At 30.0% G+C, this 25,151-nt stretch overlaps 1 protein-coding gene across 2 annotated transcripts in view; it reads right to left on the bottom strand.

The window, feature by feature from the left end:
• Positions 1–24,867, bottom strand: part of LOC134694588 (protein Wnt-1-like) — a 36,084-nt gene extending 11,217 nt beyond the window's left edge. The window contains exons 1-2 of one of the 2 annotated variants that reach the window (XM_063555613.1): positions 23,808–24,867; positions 12,389–12,645 (exon numbers count right to left, since the gene is read on the bottom strand). In XM_063555613.1, coding sequence (XP_063411683.1) covers positions 12,389–12,645; positions 23,808–23,896 — 346 coding nt within the window. In that variant the 5' untranslated portion in view covers positions 23,897–24,867. The remainder of the gene's footprint in view (positions 1–12,388; positions 12,646–23,807) is intronic. The other variant, XM_063555612.1, reaches the window with a different exon arrangement.
• Between the last annotated feature and the right edge of the window lie 284 nt (positions 24,868–25,151).

Genomic DNA, 25,151 nt, shown 5'->3' with positions numbered 1-25,151 from the left:
CCTTTTGAGTCTTGATTATTAAGTTATTTTTTTATTTATTTTTTGCCATGGGTTTTGTTCACATCGACACAACATTTGCTAGGGAAAATATTATTTTCATTGTTTTGTGCAAGTTTATTTTTTAACAGGCCTTAACACGCAAGAGTATCAATGTTCAATGTTTATGTGTTGTAACCCCCTTCTCCTCTTCATGATCAGGAAGAGAACTTCATCATTATGTCTTTTATTCAGTTTAGATTAAAACAATTTTCTTTCATTTAGCAATACTAGATTTGTACTATGTTGTTCCTTTTAACTAGAAACTGAATATTGAAATATTATAATGTGTAAAAGTGAAAGACTCATCGTTAATATGTTTACTTTCAAAGTGAGTTGTAGTGACTGTTCTATTTTGCTTCAAATTATGTGCTAATCTGCCTAAGAATCAGACAGCGGTGAAAACCTACTCAAGTTGGTAACAATTCATTTTCAAAATATATATAGTGCCCGAATAAAATATTCGTTTCCTTTTGCTGATCTGGCAATTAAAGATACAATTTTGTTAAAATGCACTAGAAATTAACAGTTAGGGAAGGTAACCCCGTTATTTGTCATCATTCTAACCCAACGTTATTATTCTTAAATAACCAGAAGCACCCAGACCTCATAAGACCCACATGTAAAATTTCTAACTCAGAAGGAGAGTAACTTTAAAACAGGATGGTTAGGTCGGTGATTTTTTTCGGCAATATTTATTTTTTTTTAGACTGGCACTTATAACTTTGTCTAAATTTGAAAATCGCCAACTTAGTGACCTTTTTTATTGTACCCTTTAGGCGTTCTGATATTAGTAAAACTCTACGTTGTGTATAATTTGTAAGAAGATATAACATTAAATTCTCCAACATCACTTAAGAATAAGTCGCCACAATGTAACCTTTTTAACCACGTATCATTTAAAGGTTATCATAAACGACCCATATCTAATGGGCAAAAATGAAAGTTTTCAATATTCAAAAAAAGGTTTTAACGGTGTCTGATTAAGTTCATAAATATATAATTTAAAATCCTTTTGCAGTTAACCTGAATGTTTTTGTCGTTATTGCTACTTTCAGTAAAGGTAAATTTATTTACAAGTAAATACTTTTTAGTCATTTCCAACATAATATGATCATTTATGTTTGACCAAGAAATTTTTTGGTCTTTTCATAACTATAAAATTATGATACAGCTAGAACTTTTCATACATTTTGCTGGAAAACATTAATCAAGTCCTGTCATAGATTTCTCACACAGTTCAATTCTTTATTTGGCAAACGTAATTTACAGATATTACGAATTCTCATGAAAGGTTGGACAGCTCTTTAATGACTGCAAGTAAAGTGACTGAACCTGAGACTTCTGAAAATTTACAACAATATAAAATCTATCATTGGTATGATTGGCAATGAGACAACTATCCACAAAAGACCAAAATGACACAAACATTAACAACTATAGGTCACCGTATTGTTGTAAGCCTTGACATATCTAACCTATCTTTTGACCAGTCTACCCAAATCAGTGCTTAACAAAGCAACCATATTAGTTCAAATCTGTTTCTGTTGTTTATTATAGAACAGAGACATGTTGTTTAATCATATAGGACTATTAAAACAAAAAGGCATTCAGCCTTATGACTTATCATATATATATATGAATGACTGAAACGTGTCAACGTCCAGTTCATCTGCAAAAGTCAGATTTGAAGTTACTTTCATTAAGATTTAACTAAATTGATGTGGATTAATTAGCTTAATAACGATTCCACGAACCACTGGACAATCTGCATCACCAGAGTATGTTTCGTGTTTTTATTTTCATTATTTCTGTGTATGTTTGTTTAAATTGCATTTTGTTCTCTTCAGACTATGATGTTTTCAGTGCCTTTGTACCAAGGTAGAATTATGACAGTTATTATATATTCGTTTGATGTGTTTTATCATTTGATTTTGCCATTTAATTAGGAACTTTCCGTTTTGAATTTTTCTCGGAGTTCAGTAATTTTATGATTTTACTTTTTTCTACGATTTGTGACTTTCATTCTCTCCTTTGATTTCCAAGTTTGTTCTTGATAAACCTTCATCGATAATTGTCTAATCATCGTTAAATTAAAGAACTCACAGACATATGTTTACATGATTTGAAAATGCTATAAAACAAATATTTAAACAATACCTTATTAGTAAATATCATTATAGAATATTATCATTGTGCATTTTGTATGTTGTTTATATCTTGGCAATAATTGGTGCGGTTTTCCAGACAATATAATTCTCATAATATGCCAAATGGGAATTGCATAACGTTCCGCAAACAGTGTTTAAAAATGTTACTTTTGATGTGTTTCTTTACATTAAAATTAATGGATCCAATATAGTCAATTATTGTCTGTTATAAATGCATATTGCAATTGTAAGACTTGTGTCCCATGAGAGGAAAACTCCACAAGTACCCATGCATTCAATGTTTTTGGCGTTTGATCTTTTGTGTTCACATGCATTTTTGGTTTTGTCGAATAATCGTAGTTCAAAGAAATGATATTAATGGCAAATTTTATTATAATATGAGAAGAAAATATTTAATTATATCAATGAGTTTTGATAACTTTTTATTGCAAAAAAAACAGTGTTCATGTGAAAAGAAAGTATCTTTATTTACTGAAATAAAATGTCACAAGGTAGAAAAAATAATTATCAATAAAAGTATATTACTGTGATTTTATATGCAATTTTAAACATACGACACCTGCTTACATAGTTAAGGGACCATTTCAACAATTTTAATTAAGTCATCAACGGCCAATTAACGTTCAGGACACCTGCATAATTTGTTTATCAAATACATTATTCACCTTTCAAATCTAGTCATTTATTTCAAATTTAGAATGTGTTGAAAAGATGCTAAGTGTCCCAAAACCAGTCATTAATTCAGTAAGTGTGTTATATACATTACAAGAAAGTCGCCATGCCACCTAATAGAATAAAAATAAAAGTTAATACGCACATGCAATAAAATGATTCAGGGAAGGCTGCGTAGAACGTGTATCATTGTCAAGGAATTTCATCAATTACATGATAAGGGTATTTAAATATTTTTATATCCTTAGATTGTTTTAAATAGTATATACTGATGTTTTTGAATTGAATAATCTGCTATTATCGACCTCATGTACAACACATAATTAAAATGTCAAAATACATTTCTTGACGTTAAATACTATTACAAATTGACCCCTTTGAAGGTATTAGATTCTAATTGTGTAAAATACTATCTTTTGAAAGACTTGTAAACATTAATTTTACATGAATTCAATATAAAACACTACTTTTACACAGGTGTTAAACCCCATAATTTAAGTATCAGTGTCGCGAGCACTGCAAATTTCTTCTTATCTTGAGCATCAAGGCTCACATCATCATTGTTTATTTGTTCCGAAAGACCGCCGACAGTGACCCCCTGTCAAAACGTTTGCATAACTGTAGACATAAGTTCCTAATCATGTGACATATGATGACCCCAGTAAAAAGTCAACATCAATAGAAGAATGACTAATATTTGTTAAATATGTTCTTCTTCTAAAGTGAAGTATGTGATTATAATACATTATACGCTTCTATTGATATAGTTTATACATAATAGCTATACTCTTGATTTTCTTTTGTATAATTTATAGTTTTTGTACTACAAATGTATATATTTGTCATGGTATATGACAAATACTTAATAGAATATAATTACATAACAATTTCTTTCCTTTTTTTTTTTACATATTCAACACTCACTTATCCTTTTAGTAAATCTTGAATCGAACAATATTTACGGTAATTAAAATAATAATCAAAAATATTAGGCTTATAATTTTGTTTGTCAGACGCGGGTTTCTTCTACTATAAAACTTATTAGTGACCCTCGAATCAAAGAAGTTAAAAGACTAAATAAAGTCCAACAGCATTGAGAACCAATTTCGCAATGAGCCGTTTTCAGTCGATTTTACTGCAATTCATTTTCGCGTTGTCTTCTTCTTTTCCCGTTGTACATGAAGACATGAGTTTAACACATTATCGACGATTTTTATTCATGAAAACTTGTTGGATAACATTATCACAAGCGGTTCACAATGAATAACATCACCAATTAAGATGATTCGGAATGAGTTTGATGATGCACGATGAAGGACTTCATATCTTCTTTCTTATTATCGCATCCTATTTAGTAGATTTGAAAAGGTAAACTTAATAAGGTTGTAAGTATCGCAATCGAGGTTTACAAAATGATATTTTTTCTCGTATTCAATTCGATAGCGAAAGGACAAAATGTGCTAACGTATAGTCGGGAAACAATTTGATATGGTTCTATTTTTTAAATTTACTGTTTCAAACTTTTGGAAATTTTAGAAATACTAAGTCTTGTCTACCTCAGGCATAGATTACCTTAGCTGTATTTGGCAAAACTTTTAGGAATTTTGATCCTCAATGCTCTTCAACTTCGTACTTTATTTGGACTTTTTACCTTTTTTGGATTCGAGCGTCGCTGATGAGTCTATTATAGACGAAACGCGCGTCTAGCGTATATACTAAATTTAGTCCTGGTAACTATGATGAGTTTATTTATATACGTCTCAGTGTGTTTCCTGCTTTTTCTTAAATTCAAGCAAATAAAGGCTGTCATTTAACTCTTTAACACACTCAATTCTGTTAAATAGTCAACAGCTACATAGCAAAACATAGTTTCACTGATTTTTACAGACTGTAGAATATTAATTATTATTCAATAAAAAGGATCAACGTAGATTTTCTTTGATATTATTTTAAGAAATAGAGTTTTTGAAAGAAGACAAGATATTAAAATTAAATGAAAACTGCCATGAAGACTGATTAAATCAAAAATATCTTCTTTTTTTTAATATTTCAATATTTCGTAAGTTTGTTGTCTTTTTCTTCCACAAATATCTTATGTTGATATTTTCAAGTGTAACGTAATATTTAATGACATTTTATGATATCACACACGATAATATCTGTCTTTAACATTAAAGTTCATATATGACTAAATCTAGAAGATTTTATTTACATTTTCCATTTAAATCTTATAAAATAAATATGAATTTCAATTAAAGAGTGAAATTGAAATATTTACAAACTTATTTTGATTGCACTAACCACATGAAAGCATATTTATAACTCGATTTATCGCACCTAATACTAAATTACTGGTAATCGACTGATTCATGATCTAGATACAAGGTAAACGCTGTTATACAAGTGAGAGGTTAAGCTACCTATAAAGCTTGTTTAATCCACTATTTTCTACATAAGAAAATGCCTGTACCAAGTTAGGAATATTACAGTTGCGTTTTTATTCGTTTGATGTGTTTGAGCTTTTGATTGGGGAATTGACGATTTTAAGGCACCAACAATCGCTCCAATTATTATGTGGGGTCTTTTTACTCAGTCTTTATTTGTTCTGTAGACTTGTTATTCTACATGATGTTTTCTCTTTTCTTCGACTTACTTTTTTTTTTATTGTATCCTTGTAAACGCTGCCTTTTTTCTATTTTTATCAATCAAAAGTGTCAATAATTCATTACTTATGAGCGATATGGTATCATGTGTTTGCTTGTTTCTTTCATGTTTTCATGAAAGGTTATTTTCATTATTTATTATTTTTGTACAAAAAGTCTTTTTTTTTCCCAAAATGGTAAATTTTACTACCTTTTTTGTACAATATTTTGGTTTTTTACTTGTTTTGTCGTTTGATTTTGCCAAATGATTATGGACTTTCTGATCTGAATTTTTACTCTGAGTTCAGTTTTTTTTGTGATTTAACTTTTTGGATTTTTTATTTTCTTAGAAATCATCTTAAAATAGCTTTTGTTGATTTATCAACGACTGTTCTGCTAGAGACACGAAACACATTCAAGATAAAAAAAAAAAAGCTAAGTTTTATTTGGTTTTATTTTATACCAATCCAAATATATTCGATGTATGCGGGGGGTCTGTTCAGAAAAAAAAATTGTTTACTCTAATACGGATACAAATACAACAGATTCGAGTAGTATGAATTATGACTGTAGGATTTATCTTGGTTGCTCTAATCAAAACTGTTTCAAAGTCGAATCAATTCTAAAAAGTCTAAAAAACACAAACAACCCTGTAAAGATGCGCAAAAGATATGTCCAAATCTACCTTTTCTTAGAGGTTAAACATTCTGAGTGTTTTGGCATATTTGACCATTCAATGACCAGTGCATGTTTAACAATAACTGTAAGAACGATATTTCAAGGTGATGTCATAAACTCATAATTTTCTGATAAAAAAAATGGAATATATTCAAGAAATTTGATACACTCACTTGTCATATATTTCCTATGGTACGCATGTAATATTAAAGTTAGTGCGCATGTCACGTATTTATTGAAGCCCAATACATAAACTTTTGCAAAGCATCAACGATCCAGGGTGTTATCAGAAAATATAAAATCACAAAAATACTGAACTCCGAGGAAGATTCAAAAAGTCCCTAATCAAATTGCAAAATCAAAGCTCGAACACATCAAACGAATGGACAACAACTGTCATATTCCTGACTTGGTTTATGTATTTTTGTATGTAAACAATGGTCGGTAAAACCTGTGTTTTAGCTAGACAAACTCTGACTTGTATGACATGTTCAGTCGCATAAAATTCCATTTCTTTGACATCGATTTGTGAATAAAACAAGCAGACATACTAGGTAAAAATGTCAAAAATGGGGTACAGCAATCAACATTGTTTTATTGTCTTAATCATTTTAATCAGAACAATGTAAATCTTTATTGTCAAATGTCAATTTAGATTCAAAGAAATACATGCGTTGTTTTAATTGTATAAAATAACCTATATATGTAAGTGTGTCGTGAACATATCATTTCCTTAAAGTAAATATGTGCATGTTTTGTATCACAGTTACAGCCTAGAAAAAAGGAATAAACATATTAATCCAATTACAAAATATAGTCTTTTTAGGTCTTTAAATGAAATATAAAATATTAAATATCGGCAGTTAAAATGATGTTCAAATCGGTAAATATCTTAGTTTTAATTAAATAAACTATATTTGCATTGTTTCATTGTACGTGTAAATACCAATTCCAAACTAAATGTATGTAAGCTTACATATCATAAATTTAAGCAACAGATGGAATAAAAATATTAATCCAAATTCCAAAAAAAAACCTGTCCTTTCAAATATCGGCAGTTTAGATGATGATCAAATTGGTGAAAACCTTAGTTTTAATTAAATAAAATAAACTATACATGTACAGTGTTTCAATGTAAAAATCATTTCTGAAATCAAAATGTGTGTAACCTTTTATATCTCAAATTTAGGCAAAATAAATGGAATAAACACATAAATCCAAATTCAAAAAATATAAACTAGTCCTTTCAGGTCATTTAATGATAAAAATCGCCAATTAAGATGATTTTCAAATCGGTAAAAAAAACTAAGTTTTAATTGAATAAAAGAAACTATATGTGAAAGAAAGTGTTTTATTGTAAATACAAATTCCTAAAATTAAATGTGTGTAAGCTTTTATACCACAAAATTAGACCCAAAAAATGGAATAAACACATTAATCCAAATTATAAAAAAATCAGTCCTTTCAGATCATTTAATGATAAAAATCGGCAGTTAAGATGATGTTCAAATCGGTACAAACCGCGGAGAGGTGTTAATAAGATAAGAATCAACATATCTTAAAGTCAACTTATCTTAATTATAGTCTAAATACTACGATAATTAGAAGGAGGAACCTTTTATTATGACAATAAAGATCAAGATTGGACTTTTAATACCACTTTGTTGGGCCACCCCTGTTCCAAAGTTGGACACAAATTACTCACGCCTGAATAATCGCTTTTAACACTATTCGTTGACACTTTTCTTCAAGTTAGATTTAAAACTGTTTGTTCTCTCTTTATCAGATAAATGATTGCGGACTGTCCTATTTTATTGAAACATCAATATCTGACAGTTTTTCTCATACAGTGTTTGGTTTCATTTAAAAAAACGAGTGAAAGGGAGACAACTTCAGCACTTAAAATATCTACATAGAAAATATCTGTACCAAGTTAGGAATATGACAGTTGTTATCTATTCGTTTGGTGTGTTTGAGCTTTTGGTTTTGCAATTTGATTAGGGACTTCCGATTTTGAATTTTCCGCGAAGTTCAGTATTTTTGTGATTTTACTTTTTGAATAAATCAGCAAGCACATATGATAATGACATTTATTATTGTAATGCAAGAAAATACTGAGGTTTTATCCAGAGTTACAGGATATTTTGGTCACAAAACAGGAGAGATAACTAAAGGCAACTGTAGTATACCACTGTTCGAAAGTCATAAATCGATTGCAAGAAAACAAATCCAGGTTAAAAACTCAGACCGAGGGAAACACATCAACTATAAGAGGAAAATAGTGCTATCTTACTTATAAGTGTGGTATATTTTCGTTCAGTTTAGGGCTGTGCCAGTCATTCTGCAGTGTATATGTATGTGTATTCCTTTTTCAAACTAATGCGTAAATATTTCAATTTAACACCAACTGGCTCTAAACAAACAAAATGAATCTCAAAAACAACTGATCCACCAGCCTAATGTTGACACCATTTACTATCTCATAAGGTCAAAATCTTCACAAGAAATTGAACAAAACCTACTAAAGACCACACGCAAATTAACAATGCATCCAAATACCAACATACCGTCGTCAAGCACCGAACAACTTTCAGAAGTCATTGAAGACTATGATTAATGGTCTTGTAATTATCACTTAATCGAAGACTTATCCGATTAGAATGATGTTATACCCTGGGTGGGGCGATAGGTATCTCTGTCTCATTATATGATTATTCCTAACAAATGAACATTAACCCGAACAAACGTTGAAGTTGCCATTCCTTGATTACGTTTCTTTCAAAATCTAATTACTCTCATTTATTGAATACAAAGCTGTATATGCTTTGATCTCGACAAGATTTTAGAATTGTTTTCATGTTTGGAATTTTTGAATTATCAGAACCTGTTCTTTACTTTTAAGGTTTTTTTTGTATGCAAAATCCTTTTTTGTTTTGTCACGGTCTTATTAAAATGCGAAAGATTATTAAGATGAATAAATATCAATAAATATTTATAAATTTTTAATACTGTTTTCGTTGATATCGAATTTATATTTTTTTCTAATGTTAAAGACTTTATTATTTGCAAATATAAATGCCACTCAAAACATACATAATAGAATGGTCTCCTTATATCATGAATTTGGGAATTATATGACAGACATATGAAGCCTTTATTTTGTAAATGGGCGTGGAAACAGAATATTTAATTTACACTATTAACTGTCCGTCGCATTTTGTAAACAATAGCATTCCTCGTTGAAGGTGGTATATAACTTAATTAAACGGCATATTGATATTCTAGTATCCATGGGATGCGTGAAAAATGTCCATGTTGAGAGTAGTCAAATTATATTTCTATACAGTTGTGATTAATTCATTTATATTTGGAATATGAAACGTATAAAATATGGAAAATCATTCTAAATAATGAAATCAGCATTTTAAAATTGAGCTAGAAACACCTAATACTTATTTACACCCGGGTCATCAAATTTCAATCAATCCCAAAATATCCGTAAATACGGCTATGAAAAAGAAATTAGCTTCATTCATATTTGCCGTAAATGGGTCTACTCGTCTCCCGGTTCAACTTTCGACATAATGGAAACGAGGTGCAAATTAGAAATTTACATGATTTTTACATACCTTGAACAGTAGATTGTATATTTTATTGTTGTCAGATCATGAGTTTTTCTACATGAAGAAACATTTCAATTTTCTTTCCTAAATTTGATAACTATTAAATCTTGTAAAATCACCGCGTTCTACTTGGGTACTTAATAAATTGATAAAAGCATACCTGAACGTTCTATGGTATATTTAAGAAAATTATAGTTAGAAAATTACATTGAGAATATATCAAAAATGTTAAATACGAAAAAGAAAACACATGAAAAGAACTGTGCAATAAGACATTGAGATTTTTCGAAAATATCTATGTATGTCTAATTATATATGTTTTAACTTGTAAAGAAAAAAATAGGTCTAATTTGTGCAGGGTTTTTGCATTGAGAATTAATACCCCATATCCATTCTTTTCCATGTTGAAATAAAAAAAAATGGTGTACCAAAAACGTAAATTGACAAGGAAACTATAATATATGTTTCGTTCCTATCAAGCAACTTTGTATCTTTGGGTGTGCGTGTGTATTTCAATTTTCTGCAGTGTACATGGTGTTTTTATCATAATTGACATGATGAATTCTTAATGTCACATTCTTTTAACCTGATTCTAATCAAATAGCCTAATTAATTAGTAATTAAATTAAAAAGGTCGTGATCGACATCCATACCTGCCAATGTGACAATGTCACGTGACAATGATAGTAGATGTACCTCCATGATAAAAGAGCGACAATGTGACAATGATAACAAAATACCGATAACTGCGGGATAAAACAATTGAATGACACAATTACATATTTTGATTTAAGATATAGTAAGTTTAAATGCAAGAAATAGATTTATCTTGCAGTATTTTGTCATTACGGTGTGTGTGATTAAACTAATTACCGATTCGGTTTATAACAGTTCAACAATGTTAACAATATTCGTAAAAATACAACATTGTTGTTAAATGCGATTGCGTTAAATATTGCAAAGTTGACATGTTTTCTCAAAGTCCTTTCTGTATTTTATTCTAGATGTATATTCACTAGATATTAGAGGATATTGTATAAGTGACAATGAGACAACACTCCATCTAAATTATAGTCAAGCCCATTTAGAATGGAAACAGATCCCTCGAGTGAGAGTAATTAGGTTTTTTGGTGTTTTTAACAGTTTATTGATGTAATTTTGAAACATAAAATTCAATAAAAAATAAATTAGTATTTTTATATTTGACGGCAATGTCTTGTAACGTCATCCGGAATTTTCTTGTCATCTTCTACGATACTTACTCAATTTTTGTGTTGCTGTAATGCTTAAAATTGTTCTAATCGGTGCAAGATCTTAAATTTCAAAATATGAAATTTGATATACAAAAAAATTACTTTAATATTTTTACAGCAATTTCTGGTAACGTCATCCGGAATCTATTCACACACATTTTTTTTTTTGCTGTAATGCTTTAAATTGTTCAATCGGTGCAAAATCTTAAATTGTTTTACAACCACTATATCGTTGCTTTAAGATTAAGTACTGATTACACATTATATAAATTTTAATTGCAAATATCTACAGTTTTAAACATGTATACGTTAAAATGTTATTTAATTAACTCGGCATATTTCCTTCACGTGGGGTGTTATATTTCAAAAACTTTTAACATATTTTAAAACTTTAAATGAATATAAAAAGCTTTTTCTCATTTAAAAATCAAAATCTACTTATCCTTAAAAAGTTAAACAAGAGTGTAAAGTCTTGAACTTTTTACGACATTTTAACGGTGTATTCAACAAATAAAACACTAAAATAAGAAAAATTTGCCAAAGGTGATTTGAATTTCATTTACGATGTTTTCAACGAGGTCCGCGATAACAAATTGATTGTGATCAATTTCGCCCGAAAGGTATTACAATATTCGAAGCAATATACATTCCAAAGTGACAACAGTTTAAACAGCTCTGGGTGATAGTGTATTAATATTATAGCAGTCTTCACAATAAATAAGTGATTAAATCTTATTTAACAAGTGAATGTTATTTATTATCATTTAAACTTTATGACAAATTGTGTCTGGCAATATTTTATAACGTCTCTTTTACTGAAAAGAAAGTTTAACACCTTTGCTCTTGTCCACTTGACATAATTGTACTCTTAAACGTCTGATGGAATAAGACAGTTTACCTTCAAAACGAAATGATGGTTTGATATAGTTTCCAAAAGGAGTTCTAATATGTTAAAATAGTACGTTTTGATTGTTTCATTTCATGTATGTTTCATTAGAATTCGTAAATTTGAGAGACTACCATTAAAATTTTATTTCCGTATAAAATACAAAAGCTATGGCCGCACGTGCTATCCCTGGCTACAATGTAAAGATAAACATACAAGACGCTCTTAATTACATACATGGTTGTTATATAAAATTTTAGTTTGAAGAATAGAATGATTGTTTTATAATTTCATATGGTTGTAAAAGCGTTGATCGTACAGAATGTGTTTTAGTCATCGCTTTTATACACCAATAAAATTCTAAAAGGAAGCATCTTATTCTTAAATGTAATTAGAATTAATGCAACACACAAAGTTATATTCTTACCTTTCTGCAAAATCTTTCCAAAGATAGGTCCACCGTGGCTGTCGTCGTGTGTCGGACAGTTCCAGCGGCGGTTCCGGAACTGGTATTTACATTCTTCTATGGCCATCCGGGCGCCACTCATTAGCGCCAAAATAGTTCCTGGGTTTTTAGAAACAAGTCGCCTCTGTCGTTTAGTAAGAGGTAGAAGACTAGGGCTGTTGTAAAGTTGAGTGTTAGAATGCAAATCGTTTGATGGTTGGCCAATGTTTGCAAGTGACCTGTAAAAAGACAAAAAACGTTTACAAGTGAACTTTACAAAGAAAAAAATTGCACAGGGTATAGCATTGAATGTTGTCATGGGGTACAATGTTGATGAAAATGTGTGAAAAGCCCGTAGCGTTGTGTAGAATTAGATGTATCTACGTTGATTTTGTAGACAATATGTGGGCAACATGCAGACCTTTATTTTTAAAGTTGAGTGTTAGAATGCAAATCGTTTCATGGTTGGCCAGTATTTGCAAGTGACCTGTAAATAGAAGAAATAGTTTGCAAGTGACCTATACAGAGAAAAGTCTTTATTCAATTGGTATGGTACTGATTGTTGTTATGGGAAACATGATCGAAAGAATGTGAAAAACAGCACGGAGCTTTCTGTAGAAGTAGTTGATTGTAGTTAACAAATACGTGGGCTACATGCAGACATTGTTTTTTGTACATGTAGTTTGTTTAATTCAAATAAGATGCAGCTTCAAGCTTAATATGAAAAGGAAGATAGTTACATGTAAGACTGTACTTATCATAATATGAGTTCAACTTTATGAAATTATATACGATTTAGGGGATTTCAGTTTTTTTTTACTTTTTTCCACTTTTTTCTCACATACTTCTGTTAAAAACTAAAGCTTTTTTGATATGTTTAATCAGGAAAGCATTATTAAAGCATTAAATTCGACATTTTCCACCTTTTTCCGTCTTTCAACAGCGAATTTTTTAAAGTAAATTAATAATATAGGAGCAATGCTCGTTATTCGTATTGAACAAGTTGATGATCTTTTTCGCCGAAAGCACTGAGAGTGTCACTGGTCACAACTTAGTGATAGTACTATCTACATATCTTTAAGGTCAAATAGACGTACAAATATTTTACTGTGTGGTCAGTATTCATGAATCATTGGTCCAATATCTGGTCAATTGAATATTAGTGAAAACGCAGCTGGGTTTGTTTTTTTGTTGTTTGTTTTTTTTGCCATTTTCCACTTCATATATGTACAGTGTAATGGAATTTTATACAACTGTCATACAAGTGAGAGGTTTAGCTAGCTATAAAACCAGATTTAATCCACAATTTTCTACATAAGAAAATGCCTGTACCAAGTCAGGAATATGACAGTCTGATTTCATTCGTTTGATGTGTTTGAGTTTTTGATTTTGCCATTTGAGTAGGGACTTTATGTTTTAAATTTTCCTCGGACCTTTATAAAGGTCAGGATTAAAATATAATCACGTTTCTATTTTACTTGGTTTCAATTTTGTTATTCAACCGTAGTTAAAATATCGCACGGATTTTTTTTTTATATTCAAATTTCTGAATCCGAGATTGGCAGTTCTTTGGTCAGAGTTGTAGATGGTATAAATGGATCACAGTTGGCTTGTTAATTTCTTAAGTGTTCTAGTCTTTAAAATGACAATAGGTACAAGCTTGCTCATTTCCTTGTCAAAATTTAAACATTACTTTTTTAATCAGTTTGTATAATTCTAAAACGAATAAATTTTATGATTATTTAATTAAAAATATTATCAAGTTTAATTTTGATAATTTGTTGTCACTCTAAACAAAAGTTGAATAAAAACATCTGCCTATTTCGAAATTCTGCCTATAACCCCAGCTGCAACATCAGAAGTTGAATTCGGGTCTTTTTTAACTGAAAGGAGAAGGGTATTCAACATTCAATTTTTGCCACAACTATGATAATGGACTGGTAGTCCAATTGATATTTTTTTCAGTGAACTAAAAGATACAAAATAGAGGTATGATAGCCAATGAGACATATATCCACCAGAGTCAAGATGCCGTAGATGTAAGCAACAATACATTAAAAATTCTTCCACAAACCTCGTATCAAATAGTCATCTGTTAAAGGCTAAGACATGCCAAATATTATACGATTCCACCATAGCAACAACGACATGCACTAAATTGTAGAGTTCTTCTTTAGGACGTGCACATGAAGAACTCTGATAGTCTAGGTGAAATTTATTCAAAACTTTTCTGGAATCGGGTCACTAAGAGCTTTTATATAAACACTTGGCTGTTGTTGTTGATACCAAGCTGTATTTTTATGTATAACGTTCACTTTAGATCTTACAGTTTTTATTATTCTTTAATTTTCAATTTGTAAATATTTATTTTTTAACAATCTTCATTTATGTTTATCATTAATAAATCAATTTCAGGGACACTTTTTGATTTAACATAAAAACTACGGTGACAGTCTATTGTGTCAGGACACAGGCGAAACCACTAAATGAAGATACTACTATACAGTGTAGATCAGATAATATCAAGATATATTTGTCTGTGAGCTATCACATATTTGCTCGATCAATGACGTAGATCATGTTCTTTTAATTGAAATTGACACGTCTGCTGTCAGCGTTCATATCTTATATTAAGAAAAAACGTTTAATACGCCTCACTTCATTTGAACTTTGGTGGAAAGTTGTCTCATTGACAATCATATTTACACATCTCTTTATTTTTATATAGGTATATGAAGTGTACAGAATTTATAGAAACTACTGGACAGTATTAATCTCCGAAACAACAATGACGTAGCTTTGCGCAACTTTCACGCTGTTTCGGAGTTTGCGACAGTAAAACAGTCCACGCTCGTCTCCTCCGAAAATTACATATATAGAACTCAACACATATTCCAGATAGCCTATATTTAAACCTTATGCATGTACACAATGTGTTGGGCCTAAACAAGTTGTATGTATGCAGATACCCCCCTTTTTTTGTGAGGGTATCAAGACCATATGTCGTAAATGTTGAACACACAATATAACACCAAATTAAACACATACATAAAAGATTTCACATAATTTAGAGACGAATCAAATGAACACACTAGTTTATAGGAAGTTAGTTATGGCAAACACAGTTTTTGGTTGAAAGTTGTCGCCCAAGAAAACAGGGTAGTCAAGATTGTTAAAACCCCGTGGTAGATGTTGAAACTAATACAAATTTATACAGTAAATGAAGTCCATAACATACATTTTCACAAACAATGATTGAGTCTGATCATAGATGTATATATGGGTTTATACATCTATGGTCTGATATACCAAGTGAAACCCTTATATTATTACCGGTTATATTATTAGCATCCACATGCAATATCACGTGTTCAAAAATAACTACGCCTGTTAAAGTGTAATAGAATAACAATTATAATTGGATTTAACCATCTGTGTATTGTTATCGCCAATTACCGTAATTGTAACGTTTATTGGTTTATTGATTTGATTTTTACGAGGTTCAATAAGTTTCGTAAATATATTATTTTCTCTAGAATTATTCTTCATCGTTTTCTGTCAAATGAATTTACGATTAATTTGTAATATAAAATACACTTGTTTTCTGAAAGCAGAAAACGGGTAAGTAGGTAGATAAAAAAATACACTTAATGGATAAGTTCTGAAATTTCATAGTTCTTAGCCAAAAATACCGTGGCTGGACATTTATGTTGTTTAACCAAAGATGTACAAATATGTATTCGGGTAGACATCAGCAATTATGGAGACAGGAAGCAGAACTATATATGTTTTGGTCTAACAACCATTATTGTTGAGATATAACTTCTGATCAAATATTCACTGTAGTATTGTCCTAAACATACATGAACTATTTGCCAATGGACGTTTACCAACCAACCAACAATCAATCGATTATTTATAGTAGTATATATCTAGTGACACATGTATATGATATCAACATCGACGTCATTTTTATCAGATTTGAAGCAAAACTTTAATGGTTTTACTAGCTTACATTTATGTGTGGTATTTTCATATTTATAAGTATATATGTAAATGATATATTACGATATGTTAAAATAAATTAAATTTGATATCATTTCTCATATATTTTTAATGTTGTACAATTGAAACAGATGATGAAATTAAGATATTTTTTTCATGATTGACTAATTCTTAGGTGCCTGTTTGCCCATAGGACATAAAAGCAAAGTGATTTCTCATCATATATGAGTTTATTATGATTGTATATTAATTTTTTAACGTTTCTCGGGTTGAATAATTATGATTTGTTGATCTTCAAAACAAGGTTACTTACATGTTTTGACTACACTTTCCGTGATCCGAATGATTAAAACGCAAAATTGACCTGCGCAAATAACATTGCAAAGATAGTTTGTTTTCATCCAACAGACATTGTCTTTTTTAATGGACACATGAGGACTTTGGGGGCAGGGGTCCCGGGCCCACACCACTTTTGTTCTGAAAATTTGGATGATTATATAAAGAATCACTGAAGCATGAATGAAGCGGTCCCTCTTAGGCAGTAAGTGGGTCCCCTCTTATAAACAATTCTGTATCCGCCACTGCTTGATCTTAAATAAACTTGATTTAGCATGTATTCAACCATACTTAAGCTTGTACTATAGAATGATTTACAATGTAGGCCAGTTGCTCTTTGATTTCATAGTGTCCGACTTATAATAGTTAATTTTACTTGTATATAAATAGATATGTGGGTGTTTAACTCAGTTATTTTATTGTTGTTGTTACTTTTGTTTATTTCACAAGTATAATGTTACTTATATGACAATAAAGATTATTATTATAATAGTCAAAAGATATCGTAAAGAGGGGTTTCGGTTGAATTGCTTACACCATGTACACTGTGCTTTCTGAGCATCTTACTCCACCAGAATCGTGTCAGAATTGCAATTCCTTATACTTTTCTGGGTAAAGCTAATATGATAATCGGATCTACTATTTTTTTATTGGGGGTTCGGGGTTTAGGGGGGCCGGCAGGCATTGTTCTTAATAACTAAATGCTGGTCAAAAGATGAGTATCTGTACCTTTTATCATGTATCAAATGAACTGAATGTCAGAGGTGTCAAACAGGACTAACAGACAGAAACTAGAAAGCATCTAAACTATAACCACTAATGCCAACAAGGGCATTCAGTGTAAGTGAAATGTAGAATGTTTTAAAACAATTTTCGACCAGAAAACACTTTCTTAACTAAGTTTAGATTGTTTGTGTAAATCAATTTACGTCAGAATTAGATTATATCATAAACGTACCCATTTATACCCCTTTGTGTATGTTCACAGATTAACGCTAAATAAATGAATACTTTGAAGCTCAATGCTTTATGTATGCTACAACTATTTAGAAAAATATTAACTATTGAAACATCAAACAAAACCAGAGCATCTTGATATACGCTATGATGTGCAACTTGAATCAATATATAAAAAATACCAGTTCAAATCGCGCAAGAAGAAACATTAAAAAACAAGCCTCCTTTTCAAGTACGATTGATATTGTATGATCTTGTATTGTAAAGCAGGTTTTCTTCTTTGATCTGATAATTGCATCGCAAACTATAAAGAAATTTCTTCTATTGATGTTATAATAAATTACCGTATAGTAGCAAATATTTCAAAGGCAATATTGACCCTATCTCATCTTCAAACGGACTAAGATATCTATTTAGAATACGAAATATATATCTGTTCCTTTTAGCAGCTTATTTCTTCTTTTGCTATTACTTTTTATGTATATTTGATTCAGAAACAACTGTATCCTTCTAACCGAATACATTGATGTTTATTAGTCTTAACTTTTTGATTATATTTCAAACTGAATGATATTGTCATTTTCGGACGCTGTTCTCTTGTTTCGTTACGAATTTAAAGTTATAATGGCGATTTTCAACTGAGGTAAATAGTATAAAGCTAATTTCAAACGAAATTGTTAATATCCATTTTCGGACGCTGTATATAAATTTTAATTTATAAAGGCGAATTTTAACATAATTGAATAGTATTTAGCTATACATGTGGTTCTGATTCGAAGGATTCGTGAAATTAGAAATTCGTTGATTTCTTAATCATGTATGGATGAAATATACAAATATTCAGTCAGAATGAATAAAAGAAGGTTTTAGTTTTGTGAAATAATGAATGAAGTGTTAAAAAGTTCACAACAAACCATATCAAAGGGACGGAAAAGAGAGGATATCTAACCATTTAAAAAGAAGGAACAAAAGGAATATATATATATTACTTCCACACAAGGTAAGGAATTATCTTTAAACTTTAATTTACTACACCTAACCACATTTCAACAGGAAAACAAAATTTAAAAACAAAAGACTTCTAACTGTATCTTTCGGAACATCTCTATTTAGTCGCGGGAAAAGAAACACTAGATGTGCCATCAGAAAACTGATATACTTGATTTCGACTTTTCGCGTTACATGCTTGATTAGGCTTTCTGATCCCGTATTACTTTTCTTTCATTTAAAAGTTAAAGTTCAACTCAGTTTTTTCAATGAAATTTCACTATTTGCTCTCTGGTTATTATTTAATTAGGTTTCAAACGACAGATAAAGAATTACGCCCCTTTAATCAGACAGCGATTAAGATGGCAGATACCCGTTTCTTTATGTCAAAAATCTTTTTTATCTCTTAAACACGCTAATTAATAAGTAACACAAATTAACCTTTATTCATAAAGTCGTTAAAGATTTAAAGATAATCGGACTATTATTTAAGAACGTTCTTAAAAGTGGTTGATAGCTTGTAAAATACTAAGATTTATTCAAATGTACGCAGTGTTTTTTTTCTGACAAATGATGATGCCTTGTCGGAAGTGGGCGACTTTGCACGTGCATCTCGTGCATCGCTATCAGTCACTGCTGTATCAATATTCAGATTCCGACGATTTCATTGGTTAACGAATTGAGAAGTACAATTTTCAATAAATATTTATAAGATACAGTTCCTCTGAAAGATAGGTCTTATGTAAGTTCATTTAGTATTGTAAGAGGGTGAGGATGGGGTAATAGAATAGAGACTATTTAATTGACAAACTGTGCAGAAAGAATGACACGAAAAAGAAATAGAGAAAAACAAATTAAAGATGGAGAATAATGGGGTACTAAACTATTAAGAATGGAGGGATAAAAAGTCAAAAAAATTAAAGAAAACAGAAAAATAGGCAAAAAATATAAAGATTAATAAAGAAAAGAAAGATCCCCATTAAGACCATCAAGAAAAATCTGTTCCTGAATAGAAATGATAATGTTTACTGTATTTTTAGTTCTGTGTGTGGGTACTTAAATTGAGTTGATTCATAGATTTGTTTTACAAATTTGCAGCCCTCTATTGGACCTCTGCATATAAAAAAAAATTCCCGCCTACATAGAAGGTTTTTGCAATGGTATCCACATGTAACGTCTGGCTGGCAAAAGTGCCAAAATTCAAAACATTCTAAGTATTTGTGTAAGCAACAATTAAACAAAATAAAACAAAAGTTTTCTTTTGTTTGGTTTCAAACATTTAGCGGTAAAAGTTTAATATACTAGTATACGAATAACAATATTGGATGCTTTGAATTTTTATTCTCATTACAAATAAGATATCATTATTTTACTTTTCCCATACCATTTTAAAAGATTTCAAGTCGCAAATATTCGGGATTTCATAGGGAAGGCGGTAATTGAAACCACGTGCCTGAATAGTTCTTAAGGAACATTCACGTTTGTTTTTAAGCAAATGCAAATTGTTTTGAAAAACATTCTTTTAAACCAGATATTTTTTCTTCATCTTAGAATGTTTTTTTCTTGTAAGACAAATCTAAAATGCATCTGAAGAAAACATATTCCAACAAAACAAGATGAAGTTATATTTAGGATATACATGATATATATCCACGGTAATTAAAAAAAAACCACGTGCATTGTTTTAACTGCCCAATAATATGTCATATCGAGTCCGTCTATATCCTGACTATATTGTTTTGGTTTTTATCAGAGTTGAAGGCTGTATGATGACTTATGTCTGGTACTTAAAAACTATAAATCAAGTGAAAAAAAACAGGTTCCTTTATAAAACAGTCTTTAGAGCTGAGGACAGGGGACTCTTTGTTAGTTTTAATTGTATATATATAATATAGTCATGTGTGTTTGTTCAACTCAGTTTTTTTATTGTTGTTGTTACTTTTGTTTATGTCACAAGTATAATGTTACTTATATAACAAATAAAGATATATATATATATATGTTAGATAACATTTACATTGATTTGAATCCTGATGAAATTTCTTTTTAATTTGAAACATTGATAGAATTATGCAGAGCTTTTACTGAAAAGCAAGCACAATTCTATAACTAGATTTCAGTGTTTGTTGTTTGCTGCTGTATTGCAAATTCCTTTTTCGATTATTGTTTTGAACATCGTACACCAGTCCGTTAATTTTCTCTTTGGGATTGTTATTTCAGGTACCTTTAGAGCTTGCTATGCGGTATTGGTAGTGCTAATTGTTGCAGACCGTGTGTGACCTATATGGTTGCTAACTTCCAAGTCATTTAGTTATTTGTTGATAGTGGTCTCATTGGAAATCATATCTTCTTATTTTGATACAGACTGTATTCATAATGTTTGAATAACTTAATAAGTACGTGGTCGTCCTATATGCATTCAACTTCCGATTGTAAATTCGCTTAAATCAGACAAATATGTTGATAATCAAATTTATTTCTTTTTTATCTGCAATTTTTGCAATTTACTTCATTTTTATGCCAATTTTTACAACAAATAGCTTCCATTCATATTTATTTCTTTAGAAAAATTGTTCAATTTGAAATAAAAATATCAAAATAATTTGAGGTTTCGCTAGTTTATTCTGCGGTTAAGAGCGGAGTTGTATGATTAGTAATTTAAAAACATTTTAAATGTATTTCATTTAATCATAAATATCTGTATTTGACATCTCTCTCTTTCTTTCTTGTACTGTATTTGTAAATAAATATATAAAATCTTTATACGGAAATGAGTCGTTAAAAGCCTTTCTCGTAAAATTGAAAATATTTTATTTACCATGATTTTGTAGATTACAAAGAATACATTGATATGGGGCTAAATGTACATTAGACAAAATAGTAATGAAATACTTAGATATAACAAATATATCAAATGTTGTTCGGTTTTTTGTAACTTTAACTATGAATAAAGTTATACAAATTGTTGACATGATTAGCCAAATATTTCATATAGAATGTGTTTATTTTTTTTAAATATGAAGACATTTGCGTTAATAATGTCCAGATTATGGCTTTAATTAAGAAACCAAAAGACGAAGTTTAAACAATGAAGACACTGCTAAAATTAGAGGGGGATTTCATGAACTCGGCAATGGATAGCAGTTTCTGCTGTGTAAATTAAGTGGCATCCGTTTTGCATCACAAAAGTCAGAATTCATCTTGCATACTTAAAATTTTGAAACCCAGCTTGCGTGTAAAATCTTTTAAAATTATATACTAGTATTGCGATATTCAATTTTGGTGTGAACATTCTGCTAGTTTCTTGATAAAAACACACTTTGATATAGAGCATGACTGTGTTCAGGATATTCTTGATGCTTCTGCTAGTAATTTTGGTATAAGAAACTTAAATTAGAGGAAAATGTCAGACTGTGATAAAACGTAAAATAACAAAAATACCGCATTCCGAGGAAAATTCGTATCGGAAAGTCCTTAATAAAATTGTAAAATCAAAAGCTTAAACACATCAAACGAATGGATAACAACTGTCATATAGATACTTGACTAGGTACATGCATTTCCTTATGAGGAAAATGGTAGATACAATCTGGTTTTAGAGCTTAAATGATTTTTACAACCAAAAAAAATAGCTGCCATGCTAACCCTCTGGTTGCTGAAAGTGGCGTTAAACAACACCAAAAAACAAAACTTCTTTCGTGTAATCTGTTTTTCAAACGTCGTACGTACTACAAAGGTCGAATTTTCAAACAGAGGTGTTCTTGTAAGAAAAACAAGTAAAGTTTGGCTCAAGAAGGATTCTAATGTAGCAAAATTGTTTGTCCTTTTTATTTTATTTGCTGGAAACTATTTTTGCGTCATAAAATTGAGAATTGATAAGGAGAATGCGCCAAAGAGACATCAACCCGACCAAAAAGCAGAAAATTGAATAGGATAGTTTCTCAAATTCTAGTAAACCATACAAGCAAGATTTGTCCTCAAACTAAAAATTCACTTCATAATTTGATGTATTGTGTTTGTTGTATCCTTTTTAATCTTGTTTTCTTATATTTCATAAATGAGAATCGAATGCTACGTTATCATTACTTTAAATCGACATAGAATATAATTCTGATCGAATCATTAGCATACTTAACACCATTTAAAATATAAGTGGTTGGAAGACATTAAGACATACATCGATTTCTTAATATTTGATAAACTATTTAAATTTTCTCTAAACTGTAATTTTCGAAATTCGATTTGGCTTCTTATATTGTTACAGCTGAAAAAAAGATAATATATCTGTTCTGGAAATACCTACTAGTAACACTGAATGATGGCAAATTTTGTTTACATGTGAACACTTTCGGCTTAAAAATGTTAATTTCCGACTGTATCCTTTCTTTTATTGAAGAAAAAACACAATTTCAATACGTTTAAATTATGATTTATTGAAGACTCCATCCCTCATGATATTAAATTTTAGATGAAAAAAATCTCTATTCGGATATTTTAAACAAGTGTCCAATTCTCTTAATTTTAAGTCTTATATCCTACTGACTTGTTTGAATTCATAAGTCACCGAGACGAAGCTTTGATCTAGAATGAGGCTAGCGGAATTTTGAGTTATAATAGATAATATTTGTGCGTTTGATAGTGGCTTCCGATAAGTTATATAACTTCCAGGACTATTTTTCTCAATATATTGAAATTTAGTTATTAAATCTCCGGGGAAAGTTTAGACTATTTTAAATATCTTCTTTGAGATTATTTTGTCACCAGTCTTTTATCTGTTCCCCTACAAGTTGTAAGTAATTTTTCTAACACAAATAGTCTTACTTAACAGTAAATTACACATTTTCTTAAACATTTCTTGAACTTGAACTTTTAATTTTAACTTTCATCATATACGACAAAACTCATTTCAAAGTATTTTCTCAATATTTGTTGATATAAAATATTCGTTATTCTTTTTTTTAACAATTTCATCCTTGGTTCTAAACACTAGTAAATTTGTTTTATTCATTTCTTAAAAACAAACACAACTATGTACATGACGAAGTCATGTTTTCTTGTAAGTCAAACTTTTGGTTCTAAAACTATTATATCATATATCTTTTGTCTTTATACTTACCACCATCTGGTTCCCTTTAACTTGGACTTCTTTCCTTGTCCTTTAAGCGGAATTATTAATAAAACTAGTACCAGTAACGTCAATTGCATTTTATGCGTAAAACAATCGCTAAATAATTTTATAGAGTTTGAATTTTTCTCTGTCCATAATTATTTTATTATAATATTGTTTCCATGATTTGATTTTTCATGGTTATCGTTTCCATTCTTCTCTGTTTCTTGTCAACTATGAAATATTCCAGTAATTTAAGTTAAAACGGAAAAAAATATACGCATGTTACAAACTAAAGCAAAAAACCCATAACGGTCTTTTTTCCGGAAATATCTGTAGACACTGTTTTGTCGCTGACGCAACTTGTTGATTACTCCATTTCAGTCAAAAGAAATTAAAAATAGCACAAACAGGTGTTACAATTGGTTCTGAATGACGAGGTGTTTCAGGATAATCCAAACGTGTACTTTGGTGAACTGAGTAAATTCCCTACATGCTTTCATTTGGAATGACTAACGAATACTATCAATGTGTAATAAAAATAAATTATCAGTTATTAACTACAGATTGAGAAGAAAACCATCAATTTACCATTAACTTTTAGCCTCACTAAGCATGGTTTTGCTGAATTTTTTTTCCCGAATGGTCAATGTGGTTTTCGGTACACATTACCGTTTTTAGCACTACCTCCGTCAATCTGATTGACTGTTGAAATTTTCAAATTCATTCAACCATGAAAAATCAAGATCACAAATAAATAACAAGACATTTTCAAAAGCCATTTGATTTTTTTTCTTTTAGTATCTCTTTAGTATAATTTAAACGAAGTGTGACTTATTTTTTCATGAATGAGTGAACAAATCACAGTTATAAAGATAACTTTCAACTTAAGAGCAATGGCCAATAAATTTTCTTCCCAAATCAATTAGTTTCGATCCGATGAAACATTCGAAACTCCCATTTCTCATAATTGTAGATCATACACATATGGAAAAGTTTGATTTGAAACTGAATGATTTACAATATAGTTCGTTTGGAACTCCTCTATTTTCTTCTAGTTTGTTGCAGTTGCGCAGTGACCGATTTTCACCTTTCAATCTAAGACCAGTTAAGACGTTCTATTACTGGACTATTAACGGTCACTTAGTATTTATGACCACTGGTCTGAATAAATTGATTTGTATCAACGCTATTTACAAAATTTGTCAGATATTTGTTGGCAATTTTTATTATTGTAGTCAAGTTTATTGGCAATTTCGTTATTAAATGACCCTCACAAAAGTCAATTTCATTACAAGCGAATAAACTACGGCTAGAGTAACCAATTAAGGTAAAAGGTGTAAAATTTGTATC

Source organism: Mytilus trossulus, chromosome 13 (assembly GCF_036588685.1).
Source record: "Mytilus trossulus isolate FHL-02 chromosome 13, PNRI_Mtr1.1.1.hap1, whole genome shotgun sequence".
Classification (NCBI taxonomy): domain Eukaryota; kingdom Metazoa; phylum Mollusca; class Bivalvia; order Mytilida; family Mytilidae; genus Mytilus; species Mytilus trossulus.
The sequence above is the reverse complement of the archived record's forward strand: the minus strand, read 5'-3'. Positions and strand labels throughout refer to the sequence as shown.